Source organism: Nerophis lumbriciformis, linkage group LG15 (assembly GCF_033978685.3).
Source record: "Nerophis lumbriciformis linkage group LG15, RoL_Nlum_v2.1, whole genome shotgun sequence".
NCBI classification, from domain to species: Eukaryota; Metazoa; Chordata; class Actinopteri; order Syngnathiformes; family Syngnathidae; genus Nerophis; species Nerophis lumbriciformis.
Window position 1 is genome coordinate 18,120,395 of NC_084562.2, and position 16,166 is coordinate 18,136,560.

At 42.0% G+C, this 16,166-nt stretch overlaps 1 protein-coding gene across 3 annotated transcripts in view; it reads right to left on the minus strand.

The window, feature by feature from the left end:
* Positions 1-16,166, minus strand: part of ankrd11 (ankyrin repeat domain 11) — a 294,007-nt gene that overhangs the window by 4,515 nt on the left and 273,326 nt on the right. For 2 of the 3 annotated variants that reach the window (XM_061974774.2, XM_061974776.2), the window contains 6 exons: positions 9,524-9,671; positions 3,744-8,130; positions 1,016-3,665; positions 814-912; positions 523-666; positions 349-441 (listed from right to left, as the gene is read on the minus strand). In XM_061974774.2, the coding sequence (XP_061830758.1) occupies positions 349-441; positions 523-666; positions 814-912; positions 1,016-3,665; positions 3,744-8,130; positions 9,524-9,671 (7,521 nt within the window). The remainder of the gene's footprint in view (positions 1-348; positions 442-522; positions 667-813; positions 913-1,015; positions 3,666-3,743; positions 8,131-9,523; positions 9,672-16,166) is intronic. The other variant, XM_061974775.2, reaches the window with a different exon arrangement.

The following is a 16,166-nucleotide window of genomic DNA, read 5'->3' on the forward strand; positions in this document are numbered from 1 at the left end:
AAAATACGGTACATTGAGAAACAAATAGGCCTTTGCGGGCCACATAAAATGAGGTGGTGGGCAAGATATGGACCCCAGGCTTTGAGTTTGACACATTTGACCTAATATGGCTCTTAATTTTTTACGGCTCCAAACAGATTTTCTAAAAAAAAATTTGGTCCAATATGGCTCTTTCAACATTTTGGGTTATCAACCCCTAGTTTAAGGTGAGAAGTTGCATACTGTAGTTGTAAAAGTACAGTCCGTTATGGGGTAGTAGACCAACTAAATCACGCACAGACTGAGGTGTCATTTATCCATCACTAATGGCGACAATAAAGCACAGAGTAACATCCGGTCACATTTTACCTTCATTCGGTCGTATTTATCATCTACATCCTGGATCCAGGAGATGAATTGTCGCGCGTTGAAGCGATCTCTCACCGATTTGTTCTCATCACCCTGACAAAAACCACCACGTTATAAACAAGGTCAAGTAAGATAAAATACAAATTAGATCTTGGGCACAGATGTAAGTCCTACCTGGCTCTCTGATGGCATATTGTAGACTTCAGAGTCCAAAAGCATGGTGCAGGCACTAAATGGCACAGCCTGATTGGCTATTGTCCTTGCAGCTCTGCAGTGGACTCTTAACACTTCCTGCTCACATGAGACAATGAGCTTCTCCTGTGAACATGACGCAAAACATTTTTATCAAATGACTGTATTTCTGTCAAGTGTCTTTGATCTCCCACCTACGATTCCCCGTGTGTATTTTCAACTGGCTTAGTCTTTTGTGAACCGTGAGGAAACCCCAGACAGTGCATTCCTTACCCGCTCTATGCTGTGCTGCAAGCGGAGCTTTCCTCTCACTGCCTCCTGTTGTCTGAAGAGCTCTTTCAGGGGTTCTGACAATGATGGCGGTGGAGCAATCTGTTAAAAACAACATTTAAATTCTTACTATTTCCTGATTTCTCCAACAAGATACCAATTTGACCTCTGAAATGGGCATGGTGTCATTATTGATTTAACGTACCACTGGTATATGAAGCTTGCTAAGGGGCTTCCCATCCAGCAGATAGGAGCCCGTGTAGGTCACGTACTCAGCATAGCACTGTGGGGCCTGCGGGGTGATGTAGCACAGGATTTTCCGCTTTTCCTCGATCTTCTTCCTTATCTGTAGATACTCGAAGTAAGGGTTGGAACGGTCGCTGTGGTAAGGCTCAATGTCATCCAACTTGATGGCATTGACTACCACAGCCAAAGTCTGCTGAATCATTTCCCTGGTCTGCTGCATGGCCGTGTTCACCAGCTGGACTTGCACCTGCTGCCCAGTCGAACGAGGGAACTTCCTTTTACGTGGGAGCTGTGTCTGAGAATCATCTTCATCTACAGGAAAAGGACGGCCTTTAGTTGATTTGCTCAGAACCACTGTAGGAGATGTGGTTACAGAACTCTGTACAGATAAAGTCGTTGTTGGATTGGACGCAGTAGACGAGACGATCAGCAAAGAGTCTTTGTCCTTCTTCGGCGTTGAAAAGGCCGACACTGACGTGGGAGTTGGTATTCTGGTAGGAATAGCATGAATGCTCACTGTTGGATTAATGGTTACAGGCGAGGAATTTGTTGATGTTATGATTGAGGAAGTAACAACAGCAGAGGGATTGTTTTTGGCTCGATTCCGCGTTATCCTCTGAGGGATTTCATCAGCCTTCTTGGGAATATCTGTGGACACTGCGCTCTGGGGAACTGGGGTAGGCTTGGGTGTCATCTCTGGAGGCTCTGAAGGTTCCACTGAACTGGGAAAGGCATCAACTACAGGGATCAGAGGTACAGGACTGGATGATATAGACTCTGCTATGAGCTCAGTTGTGTCCTCTTGTCTCACCTCTGACTTCTCAAGAGACATATGGTCTGGTGCCAACTGTAAAGACTCAGCTATGGAGTGAATCTGTAAGTGATGTAGCTGGTTAGCCTCTGATTTCAAGGATGTATACAATATAGTGGGATCAGACTCATCAGGTCCTCCATATGTTCTCTTATTGTCCAACATGAGGCTCTGTTGCGTAAAGGCCAACGGGCTATTGACAGGAACACTCTGAGGGTCAGAGTCCAACTCTTGCTGGAAGTTGGTGTGTGATGACGGTACAACCAAGTCTTGTCCAGTAGGTTCCAATAGCATTTGGTCTTCAGAAGGACATGTTTTTGCAAGACTAAAAGGGTCCACCTCTATCAAGTCCGGATCCTCAACATCTGCAATCGTATGTCTAATGTGGGATGGTGCGTTCTTGTTAAGGTCAGAAAACTCAGTGTCTCGATGCTCCGCTTCTTCTGATTTCTCTGGGATTGGGAGGTCAGGCAAGGAGAATGGTCCTAGGTCATCTAGCTCATCTGCATCAGTGGAGAATGGGTCTGCCCATGGCACAACTGGCTCAGGACCAACCGCAGGTGTCATGTGACCGTCAGTGGTAGCACCAAAAGTATGTGTGCTGTGTCTGCCATCAGGTTCTTCACATGCGACCTCTGTGTCCATCGGGTTATTAACCTCCATATTAGGTTTGTTACAGTCCTGGAAAAAAGACTCCAGTCTAGTAGAGGATGAAGACGTGTTTAAATAACTGGGTTCTTCATCCAGAGCAGTGTCAGGCCTCTCCGGAGATGGAATGTCAGCCACAGCCTCCTTCTGCTCATCAAAATCCTCAGGATCTTCTTCTTTGTGCCACCTATTCCAGGTTGTATAAGGAGGAGTTCCAGACGGGTGTCCAGGCAAGTGCTGCATATCATTGTCTGAATGAGAATAAGGACTAGTTATTTTGGAGACAGCAGCCTCTATCTCCCCATATGTCCGGTGTGGAGATTTAAGGTCCACGTCAGCATTCCAACTCATGCTTTGATCATAACAGTTTTCTCCAAGGCTGGGTTCGGGATGTGGTGGAGTCAGTTGGTGGACCTCAGGCTCTTGCCGATCTGGAGACTCACAATGCCAGCTCTTTCTCAAAGGGTCCTCAACTTGAGTAGAAAATGAACATATTTCCTGTGTTTGCTCTGTCTCATCTACAGCACAATGATCTTCATCAGTTCTTTCATCTAAATCAAGGTATTCACCCTCATCTTCCTCTTCATCTTCTTCATCCCTTTCCTCTGCAACAGAGGGGAGATCTGAGAGGACTAGGTTAGGTTCACTGTGATGGGGTTCAGATATGTCGTCTATGTCAAGTGGTGGCAATGCGGCAGGAGCTGGCGTTGGTGGTGCAGCAATGTCGAAGCAAGGCTCCTGCGGATCCGGCCTGTGAACCGGTGTAGATGGTTTGGGCAAAAAACTGGTGTAAACACTATCAGGAAGATGATCATTGCTTTCAATGCAAGGGAGAATTGGTGTTGCCATATCTGAGACCGGGTGACTTAGTTCCTGTCGGGGTGACAACAACCTAATTGGAGAGAAAAAGGGCGAGGACAAGCTTTCTAGACGGTTTATAGATTTATCTTCTAGACTTAGTGTAGCAGCAATAGGCTCGAATTCAGCTGATGGATCACAATGCTGCCGAAGAAACTTGTCAGCCTCCGCTTTAAACTCATCTTCCAGAGGCCTGCGTACATCAGATGTCGCAGAACGACCTATAAGTGGCAACTGGAGGTTCTTTGCAGGGGTAGGACACGTGCCTTCCTGAAAACTCTGGGAGTACCTGCTGATGGAAAACAGAAAGACCATACATTAGAAAATAGTCAAGGTTAAAAAAAAAAGTAAATTGATGAGGACAAAATACCTTTCAAAGAAAGACGGTGAGCAAGCATTCATGGACATAGTCATAGCTGAGGAGTTCTGGCAGTCCAGTCCATCGAGCATGATATCAGGGTAATCTTCTGCACTACAAGATGGGGTCCGTGGAGTCTGCATTACTTCCTCATAACTGGGGCAGGAGATCACAGATGTTGGTGTGGGGACGCCAGTCGGCCTATTCTGTTCTGACCTGGGAGAAGCTGGGAGGTTCTCTTTGACTTGATGGCCTGCCAGCCAGTCTTTTGAATTTTGACTTTCTAATGATGGTTGGAACTTCCTACTCGGGGACATCATTTGATCTGGTTCACCTATGTCCTTCAGCTTCTTCTCTTTGAGACCGGACTCCAGGCCGCTTGATTTCTTCGAGGAAAGCTCTGCGCGGTTCTTGCGCATTTCTTCCGTGGATTTTGCTTTGTCCTTGAGTTTAGGGTCTCCGGACTTGGGTCTCAGCTTTTCCATTTGTTTCATTCTTTCTTTATGTCTCTTGTGACGCTCTTCAATTTCTTGATCTTTTGAACTCAACATCTGACCAAAACTGGTCATTTGATAATCACCATCCACCAAGAGTTTTTCACGTGGGCGATTATCTTTGCGTCCTGTGTCTTTGGACAGATTGAGCTTTTCATTTTCATCTTTAGTCTTTGATTTATTGTGGTCTAATCTGTTGTCTTTCTCCAGTATGTCTCGGTTCCTCTCTTTTTTAATATCCGACTTAGGGCTCTCTTCTTTTGATCTGTCTTTTAGAACGGTGATCTGAGGGCTATCTTTTAATCCCAACTTTATGTCTTCTTTGGAGTGCTTCGATGTACCAAAGCCATCAATATGCTTGTTCCTTTCCTCCTTGATTTTATGTTTCTCCTTCTTCTTTTTGTCCTTAATTCGATCACTGATGACACTAGTTGCTTTATCCTTTTTGGACATCTCTTTTTCGAATTCCAATGTTTTATCAAAATCATCTTCGCCATCTCCTTTGCCGCCGTATGGGAATGTATAAGGATCAGCCTCTAAGGGCATTGGCTCTTTGTCAAAAGGTAAGCTTTCCCTCCGACCGTAGAGGTCTCTGATTTCCTCCGTTTTGTCACGTTTGTCTACTTTGTCCTTCTTGACCTTTTCTTTATCTTTGTCATGGCTTTTTTTAGAAGAGGAAGAGGAGGAATGCCGATGTCTTTCTTTCTCTCTGAATTTATCCTGAGGTGTGACTATAGAAAGAGAGTCCCTCCTGTCTTCAGAGACATCTGTAAGGCTGATTGAGTCGTAGTAGCTTGTGAGGATGGGTTCATGACCCCTGTCAGTGAAACTATCAGATGAAATTTCACTATTCTTGTCATTAGAATCATCTCTGTAATCATTCATTGCTTCTTCTTCCAATTTTTCGAGGAGGGATTTTTCATTCTCACCACTGCCTTTTGAAGGTTTTCTTTCCTTGGAATTGTCCATCTTGTCTTTATATTTACTTTTCGTTTTCTCCTCGCTGTTATCTCTTTTGTCCAACATCTTCTGCTTATTTTTCTTCTCTTGGTTTGAGTCCACTGACATCCTGTCTTTTCTGTCCTTGTGTTTGATGTCAACAGAATCTTTCTTGTCTTTGTTGTGTTTCTCTAGGGAGCCTTTCCGCTCTTTGCCCAGGTCAAATGAGGCTTTTTCTTTCTTTTTCTCTTTATGGTCTTTGTCTTTGGACTTCTCTGCATTATGTTTAGACTCCGAGGACATTTTCCTAATTTTTTCTGATGGGAAGTGATCCAGCTCATCGAGATCGGGTGTTGAGTCCTTTCTGATGGAGTCAGCCATAAGAGAAACACCGCCATTGTAACTGTCCTCGTCATCACTTTCATCAGTAAAAATGTCAGCTATCTTGAACCATGTTTTCTCTCGTATTTTCTCGGCTTTCTTCACCTCGAGGAAATCCTTCTCTCTGTCGGTATGTTTGTCCAGGGACACTTTGTCTTTCTTTTCCTTGGTCAGTTCTGATGACATCTTCCGATCTTTGCCATGAGATTCTTTGTGCTTGTCTTTTACTCCCTCCTTTTTGTCTTTGGCCGTCCGATCAATGTCTTTTTCCTTGACAGTCTTTTCTGCAGAGTTTTTGTCATTCTTGTCCTTTTCCTGATCCGCACCTCTGTCTTTTACTTTGTGCTTCTCTGCTTTTGTTTTCTCACGTTTTTCCGTTGCCTCAAGCTTCTTTTCCTTCTCCTTACCAGAATGATTTCTTTCTCGGATGTCACAAGGTTTGCCAACGGGGTCCATGTCTTTAAAAAAAGGGTCATTTCCATATTCCTCTCGAATTGACTCTTGCTTGATTTTGATGTCTTTCCTTTCCTTTGTGAAGTCATAGGAGTCTTTGCGGTCTCGACTGTTCTCCAGAGGATCCTTTTCTTTTTTGTCTTTAACTATTTCTGTGGATTCTTTCCGCTTCTTTTCTTTTTCAATTGTATGACCGGAGTTTAATTTTTGTTTATCTGACCAGTCCTTCTTCTTTTCTGAAGAATCTTTGTCTTTCTTTTTCGACGTGACATCTTTCTCTGGTCTTTTCTCACTATGATCAGATTTCTTGTCTTTCACCTTGTTGTCTTTCCTGCGCGTCTCTTCCTTGACAGTTTCAACAATGAGTTTTACGGAATTATTGGCTTTGTATTCCTTGTACTCTTTGACAGGAGCATCCCAGCTGTCTTCTCCAGAGAGGGAAGAGTCTGAGGACATCTCTGAGCCCCACCTGTCATGATGGTCATCTGAGGCGCTGAGCTTGGTGTCATCCAGGTTGAGGAAACGGTTGTTGACATCATAGCTTTCGTACTCTGACTCGTCCTTCTGAACTTTGTCCTTTTTAAATTTCTCCTCCTTGGTAGTCTTCTCCTTGTCAACTTTGAGATGTTTCTCCTCTTTCTGCTCACCCTTTTTGTCAGCTTTTGATTTCTCTTTAGACTTTTTCTTTTTTTCCTCTTTATGGGCTTTTAGTTTATCCTCCTTGGGCTTTTCCTTGACATTTCGATCTTTTTCAGATTTCAAAGGTTTTTCTCGCTCGTCTTTGTTTGTCTTGTCCTTGGCGGAGTCCTTGATTTTCTTATTTTTCTCCTTTTCGACTGTTCTGTGCACGTCTTTGCCCAACGACCAGTCTTTTTCTTCTGACTTGTTTTTCGAGAGCCTTTCTTCCTTTTTTGAATGGTCTTTTTCATGTTTTGATAACTTGATCTTGCCTTCAGCTGCTGATTCTGAATCCACAATTACAGACTTTTGCCTTGAGTCATCAAAATCAAAAGAGTAGCTTTTGACAAATTTTTCATTCATGTCTTGATTAAGCACGAGGCTCGGCGCTTTATCCTTTTCTTTGCTTTTGTGCTTGTGCTTCACTTTATGCTTCTTGACCACTTTACCATCTACATCAGTTTTGGAAGCCATACTGTCTGCATTTTTGTAGAGGTCTGAATTTTTCTTGTCCACTGCATTACTGTGTACGTTGTTATTCTTCTTTTTACTCTCTTGTCCTTTCCTCTTAATTTGCTTTATTGACTCAACACTGGAGTCGGCAGAGGAGTAGTCAGACTCACTGGAAGGTCTTGTTCTTACAGAATCCGAGAGAGAACTAACGTCAGACCACGTTGGAGACGACACAGTTTTCCAGCCGTCTGTCCGCCACTGCTTTGGGTGCTGTTCCGCTAACGACGGTGCTTGTTTTTGAGAGTTCAGGTTTCCATGCGAGGACGACGACGACACATTGAAGCCAGTGGGTTCTTTCATATTCATAGAAGAGTCCTTTATGCTGTTTGTGCCTTTATCGTCTTCACTCTCCATATCGCCACAATCAGAGTCAGACGTACAAAATTTGTCATTGACTTTACCGAACCGGACTTCTTTGCTAACATTGTTTTTGTTCTCCTTCTTTCTCTTCTTTTTTACCTTATTCTTGTCTTTTAGTTGTTTGGAGCTCAGATTTCCAGAGTCTCTCGTCTTGGTATTTGTTTGTAAGACCTGTTGTCGTGGGGTCGGCGCCGGCGTGAAACACAGCGTCCTGTCATCTTCATCTGAACTGTTACTGTCCGAGATGATACGCCTGACGGTTTTCTTTGGTGTGAGCGAGTTGCTTTTGGAATAGGTTTTAACCTCCATCTTGGGTATGGCGATTAAGCTGTTGGCCTTGGGGACCGCTTCCTTACGGAAGTCTTTTTTCAAGAGGTGCTTATCGTCCACAGGCGGGACTCGCTCCTCCTCATCATCCTCGTCAAATTCGTATTCATCTTTGACGGGTGTGACAGCGCATTTAGGAGGGTCTATTGTTTTCCCTTTTAACTTCAAACCCTTCTCAAACTCTGAGTCCGTGTTATTGCCATCAACAGAGCTCGATGGGGCGAACGAGGGAGCGTCTTCTTCTTCTGAAGATTCTGTGGGGGGGCAAAGTTGAAACAGGTTAGAGAAGTAGGTATACATAATCGACATACTCATGTGGTCCCGATACCAATATGTTGGTACCGGTACTAAAATTATTTAGATATTCTAAATAAAGGGGACCACAAAAAATGGCATTATTGGCTTTAACAAAAAAATCTTAGGGTACATTAAACATATGTTTCTTATTTCAAGTTTGTCCTTAAATAAAATAGTGAACATACTAGACAACTTGTCTTTTAGTAGTAAGTAAACAAACACAGGCTCCTAATTTGTCTGCTGACGTATGCAGTAACATATTGTGTGGTTTCTCATTCTATTATTTTGTCAACATTATAAAGGACAAGCTGTAAAAATGGATTATTAATCTACTTGTTCATTTACTGTTAATATCTGGTTAGTTTCTCTTTTAACATGTTCTATCTACACTTCTGTTAAAATGTAATAATCACTTATTCTTCTGTTTGGATGCTTTAAATTAGTTTTGGATGATACCACAAATATAGGTATTGATCCGATATTAAGTAGTTACAGGATCATACATTGGTCATAATTTAAGTTCTCATGTGTCCAGGGACGTATTTCCTGAGTTTATGAATTTAATGTGATTGAAAAAAAGAAAAAACATTTAGTGATGATAAAAAATATTGACGTGATACGGTCTTGTACTTGGTATCATTACAGTGGATGTCAGCTGTAGATCCACCCACGGCATTTGTTTACATTGTGATGCCGGTGAGCTATTGTATCCTACGGTGTGTCGTGAAGCATGTTTAGCTATTCCTGGTCCTGCAGGGATGATACTTGTAAAAAACTCACTTGATTTGTTGCCATGGAGGCGAGGATTAGTGATTTAGAAGTAGCTAAAACACTGCAGATTGCGGATGGACATTATCCGCTAACGAGCTAGCCATGTTTTAAAGCACCTCTTCCTGAGGGTGTTTCAGTGTTATAACTTCACCTTTATTGTTAGTTTTTAAGCCAAAATGCGTCCGTTCTCCCTTTTCTGTCTACACACTGCATGCTTGTAAGTACTCTGTGATTGTGCGCTGCCGAACACGCTCCTCTGCTCGTAAACCCAGCAATGTCACAACAAGACGACGCGCCGTCATGCATGTAAAAAAAACAATATGACGAACCGGTACTTTTCAAACAAGAGAATAGTACCATTTTTTATTCATTAGTACCGCAATACTATACTAGTACCGGTATACCGTACAACACTAGTCGAGACTGGAAGCCATTACTCATACTTACGTTGATTCTTGTGGTGAAATTTGCTTTATTATGAACTTTTGCATTTACAAACCCTGCTCAATAACCAATTAGCTACATAAATGAAGGTTCCAGTGCATTAAGATTGGTCATGGCTCATATTAAACTACGTACCTGACGAGCTTTCTTCACTTGAGGTGTACGTGCCCTTCCCCAGCAACAAATTCAGCATAGTTGGAGAGTTGGCAACATTCAAAGGCGTTTCCCCTCTTCTGTTGCTTTGACGTGGGTCCCCCCCATACCGTAAAAGTAGCTTTACCACCTGAAAGACAGAAATGGGACAGAGTCAAAAAAGTGTTACGACAAAACCCAAAACCAGTGAAGTTGGCACGTTGTGTAAATGCTAAATAAAAACAAAATACAATGATTTGCAAATCATTTTCAACATATATTCAATTGAATAGACTGCAAAGACAAGATACTTAACGTTCGAACTGTAAAACTTTGTTATTTTTTGCATATATTGGCTCATTTGGAATTTGATGCCTGTAACATGTTTCAAAAAAGCTGGCACAAGTGGCAAAAAAGACTGAGAAAGTTGAGGAATGCTCATCAAACACTTATTTGGAACATCCCACACGTGAACAGGCAAATTGGGAACAGGTGGGTGCCATGATTGGCTATAAAAGCAGCTTCCATGAAATGCTCAGTCATTCACAAACAAGGATGGGGCGAGGGTCACCACTTTGTGAACGAATGCGTGAGCAAATTGTCCAACAGTTTAAGAACAACATTTCTCAACCAGCTATTGAAAGGAATTTAGGAATTTCACCATCTACGGCAGTGGTTCTTAACCTTGTTGGAGGTACCCAACCCCACCAGTTTCATATGTGCATTCACCGAACCCTTCTTTAGTGAAAAAAAACAAAAATTCAAATTCAAGACAAAGTTATATGTTTTTGGTAATACTTTAGTATGGGGAACATATACTAAGTAACAAAGACTTAATTTAGAGTTTTTTGGACACTAGAGGAGAACATATTCTAAGTAACAAAGACTTAATTTAGAGTTATTTGGTTAGGGTTAGAGAGTTAGGGCCAGAGTTAGAGAGTTAGGGTTATAATAAGGCATTAATAAGTACTTAATAATGACTAGTTAAGAGCCAATATGTTACTAATTTGCATGTTAATAAGCAACTAATTAATGGTGAATATGTTCCTCATACTAAAGTGTTACCATGTTTTATTACTGGTGCACAAAATGAACCGTGCATGAACATCACCTTGTTCAAACAACAAAACCAACACAGTGCATAAACTCACAACAAATTACACACCTGCAAATCAGTCTGACTTCTACTGTTGCCGTATCCGTAATACGCCGATAGGGAGAAGTTTTTATTTACACGATGAGTCGGGTGTGTCTTGACCTCCGCCGAACCCCTGAGCCCAACTCACCGAACCCCTAGGGTTCGATCGAACCCAGGTTAAGAACCACTGATCTACGGTCAGTAATATCATCGAAAGGTTCTGGAGAAATCACTGCACGTAAGCGATGATATTATGGACCTTCAATCCCTCAGGTGGTACTCCATCAAAAAGCGACATCAGTGTGTAAAGGATATGTGACAGTTTGACCCCCCACTGTCAGTTTGACCTTCGACTTCCTTGCAAACCGTGCACATTTGTAAGGAAGCACAACTTGAACAAACATTCAATCTTTTTGAGTCAGTGAAAAGTAGTGATGGGTCCGGCATGCGTCGAGCTCATAGAGCAAAACCCTGTGTCGGCGCGCGTACCGCTTTTAGAAAGTCACGTGACCGATCACGAGCTGTTTCGGTCACGTGACCGATACGCGAACTGTGTCGAACTGACGCCTGCGTGCCAAACTGTGTTTATAAGGAAGCACATCTGTCATCGGACGCAGAAATGAGCCCCTGCCAGGACCATCTGCAGAACAGCTGTCTGCACCCACTTCAGGCATTTATTCAGCATTATTTGTTTGTTGTTGTTTGAAATCATGTAATAAAATGCATATTTGTTGTTTTTAAGATAACCTTTGGAAACATCTGGATATGGAAGTGGGAAGGCAGACAAAAAAAACTACTGCAGATGCCATTCAAGAGGTCCAACGTTACCTGGCATAGAGAAATGTAGCTAGGTTCCAGGACCCATTGAAATACTGGGACCAACAGAAGACCACCTTCCCAAATCTCTTCCAGCTAGCACTCCCGCCTCCTCTGTGCCCTGTGAGCGGGTCTTTTCTACAGCCGGAGAAATAATAACTAAGAAGAGAAATAGTCTAAAATTGAATACGTTGGAAAAACTGGTTTTGAATAAAAATGTATGAAAAAAATAATACAAAATTCCCAGTCCACAAGCATCCTCATTCACAACATGTTCTCTTAGATTTCCATGTTATGATACATCCATCCATCCATCCATTTTCTAACGCTTATTCCCTTCGGGGTCACGGGGGGCGCTGGAGCCTATCTCAGCTACAATCGGGGATAAGGCGGGGTACACCCTGGACAAGTCGCCACCTCATCGCAGGGCCGTTATGATACATGTTCACATTATTTATTGACTGTATCTAAAAAAGATTAAAAAATTATTTTTATTTAAACGAAAATACGAAATAATCCTATATGAAATACAATTACTTGGTTTATATTATTGTATATACTAGGTCAGGGGTCGGCAACCCGCGGCTCTAGAGCCGCATGCGGCTCTTTAGCGCCGCCCTAGTGGCTCTCTGGAGCTTTTTCCAAAAATGTATGAAAAATGAAAAAAGATAAGGGGAAAAAATATATTTTTTGTTTTAATATGGTTTCTGTAGGAGGACAAACATGACACAAAGCTCCCTAATTGTTATAAAGCACACTGTTTATATTAAACATGCGTCACTGATTTCGAGTATTTGGCGAGCGCCGTTTTGTCCTACTAATTATGGCGGTCCTTGAACTCACCGTAGTTTGTTTACATGTATAACTTTCTCCGACTTTCTAGGACGTGTTTTATGCCACTTCTTTTTCTGTCTCATTTTGTCCACCAAACTTTTAAGGTTGTGCATGAATGCACAAAGGTGAGTTTTGTTGATGTTATTGACTTGTGTGGAGTGCTAATCAGACATATTTGGTCACTGCATGACTGCAAGCTAATCGATGCTAACATGCTATTTAGGCTAGCTATATGTACATATTGCATCATTATGCCTCGTTTGAAGGTATATTTGAGGTAATTAAGTTTCTTTTAAGTCCTTAATTCAATTTATATTTCATGACACACTATCTGTGTGTAATATGGCTTTTATTTTTTTGCGGCTCCAGACAGATTTGTTTTTGTATTTTTGGTCCAATATGGCTCTTTCAACATTTTGGGTTGCCGACCCCTGCACTAGGTCATACAATCAGTGTCAGTTGAGTCGGTCCATAGGTTGCCTGTAGGGATTTTTAATGTCCAGCAGATGTCAGTATTTAGTGACACAGTATCGACACAGTATCAATACAGTAGTGATGGGTCCGGCAACACCGATGCATCGGCGCATGCGTCGAGCTCATAGAGCAAAACCCTGTGTCGGTGCGCGTACCGCTTTTAGAAAGTCACGTGACCGATCATGAGCTGTTTCTGTCACGTGACCGATACGCAAACTGTGTCGAACTGACGCCTGCGCGCCAAACTGTGTTTTTATAAAGAAGCGCATCTGTCAACGAGATGCTGCTGCCAACAGAATCGCCGCACTTCTGACATTGGTCATTTGTAATTTGTCGTCGTCGGAGAACATGGAGCAGCAGCCTCAGGCAAAAAGAAAGATTTCCGCCGTGTGGGAATATTTCGATCATATATCGGAAAAAAAAAAGTATTTGTGTTCATTTCCTTGTCGTTTCATCCTGTTCTCTCAAAGTTTCCACTTGATCTATTAAAATTCAAAATCTCTTCAAAATGATTCTTAGTTTAATATTCATATTTTCTGCAGTCACTAAATACTGACATCTGCTGGACATTAAAAATCCCTACAGGCAACCTATAGACCGACTCACCTGACACTGATTTTATGACCTAGTATATATACAATAATATCAGGTTCCCAAACCTCTTCCAGCTAGCACTTAATTTCCTCTGCACTCCCGCCTCCTCTGTGCCCTGTGAGCAGGTCTTTTCTACAGCCGGAGATATAATAACAAAGAAGAGAAATAGTCTAAAATTGAATACGTTGGAAAAACTGTTTTTTTTTTTAAATAAAAATGTGTAAAAAAGAAATACAAATTCCCAGTCCACAAGCATCCTCATTCACAACAGGTTCTCTTAGACTTCCATGTTATGATACATGTTCACATTATTTATTGACTATCTAAAAAAAGATAAAATATATTTGTATTTAAATGAAGATATGAAATAATCCTAAATGAAATACAATGACTTGTTTTATATTATTGTATGTACTAGGTCAGGGGTCGGCAACCCAAAATGTTGAAAGAGCCATATTGGACCAAAAATACAAAAACAAATCTGTCTGGAGCCGCAAAAAAATTAAAAGCCATATTACATACAGATAGTGTGTCATGAAATATAAATTGAATTAAGAGGACTTAAAGGAAACTAAATGAGCTCAAATATACCTACAAACGAGGCATGATGATGCAATATGTACATATAGCTAGCCTAAATAGCATGTTAGCATCGATTAGCAGTGACCAAATATGCCCGATTAGCACTCCACACAAGTCAATAACATCAACAAAACTCACCTTTGTGCATTCATGCACAACATTAAACGTTTAGTGGACAAAATGAGACAGAAAAAGAAGTGGCATAAAACACGTCCTAGAAAGTCGGAGAAAGTTATACATGTAAACAAACTACGGTGAGTTCAAGGACCGCCAAAATTAGTAGGACAAAACGGCGCTCGCCAAATACTTGAATCAGTGAAGCATGTTTAACATAAACAGTGGGATTTATAACAATTAGGGAGGTTTGTGTCATGTTTGCCCTCCTACAGAAACCATATTAAAACTAAAAATACATTATTTCCCCTCATCTTTTTCCATTTTTCATACATCTTTGGAAAAGCTCCACGGAGCCACTAGGGCGGCGCTAAAGAGCCGCATGCGGCTCTAGAGCCGCGGGTTGCCGACCCCTGTACTAGGTCATAAAATCAGTGTCAGTTGAGTCGGTCCATCGGTTGCCTGTAGGGATTTTTAATGTCCAGCAGATGTCAGTATTTAGTGACACAGTATCGACACAGTATCAATACAGTTTTGCAATGTGTCGAAACGCTTCATGACGTCTCATCAACCCATCACTAGTATTTAGTGACACAGTATCGACTAGTAATGGGTCCGGCAACACCGATGCATCGGCGCATGCGTCGAGTTAATAGAGCAAAACCCTGTGTCGGTGCGCGTAGCGCTTTTAGAAAGTCACGTGACCGATCATGAGCTGTTTCGGTCACGTGACCGATACGTGAACTATGTCGCACTGACGCCTCCTCTGTGCCCTGTGAGCGGGTCTTTTCTACAACCGGAGAAATAATAACTAAGAAGAGTAATCGTCTAAAATGTAATACGTTTGAAAAACTGTTTTTTTGGAATAAAAAAAGTGTACAAAAAAAAATTAGAAATTCCCAGTCCACAAGCATCCTCATTCACAACACACTCTCTTAGATTTCCATGTTATGATACATGTTCACATTATTTATTGACTGTATATAAAAAAAGATAAAATATATTTTTATTTAAATGAAGATATGAAATAATCCTAAATGAAATTCAATTACTTGGTTTATATTATTGTATATACTAGGTCAGGGGTCAGCAACCCGGCTCTTTGATCACTCTGATGCGGCTCAGCTGCATACTTGCCGACCCCCCCGATTGCCCAGGGAGACTTCCGGATTTTAGTGCCCCTCGCAGACAACTCCCGGCAAGAATTTTCTCCAATTTTCACCCTTACAACAATAATAAGGGCGTGCCATGATGGTACAGCATTTAACACCCTTTACAATACGTATAACCAGAGTGCCAGCACAGCCTCTTGTTGAATGCCTCTTTTGCTTGCACACGTTAATGACAGCAAGGCATACTTGGTCAACAGCCACACAGGTTACACTGACGGGGTCATATAAAACAACTTTAACACTCTTACTAATAATGCGCCACACTTTGAACCAAAACCAAACAAGAATGACAAACACATTTCGGGAGAACATCTGCACCTTAACACAACATAAACACAACAGAACAAATACCCAGAATCCCATGCAGCTCTGACTCTTCCGGGCTACATTATACACCCATTACTACCAAACCCCGCCCCCGCCCGGAAGAGTTAGGGCTGCATGGGATTCTGGGTATTTGTTCTGTTGTGTTACGGTGCAGATGTTCTCCCGTAATGTGTTTGTCATTCTTGTTTGGTGTGGGTTCACAGTGTGGCGCATATTAGTAAGATTGTTAAAGTTTTTTATACCGCCACCGTCAGTGTGACCTGTGTGGTTGTTGACCAAGTATGCCTTGCTGTCGCTTACGTGAGCATGCTTAAACCCCATACAACGCGAGGCTGGGCCGGCACGCTGGTTGTAGTGGGTGCTAAATGCTGTACCATCACGGCACGTTCGAGAGAACAGTTGCCCTGAACTTCGTAGTCTGCCTGAAAAATCGGTAGGGTTGACAAGTATGACGCTGTCAAGCGCCTTTCATGTTAAACCCGCGGTCCGCACTAACACTCAATTCTCATTAGACATAGCACAAAATAAAAATAAAAACTTTGTATGCAGTGTTATTTCATTTTAAATTTCAAAAGATTTTTGTGGCTCCCATTGT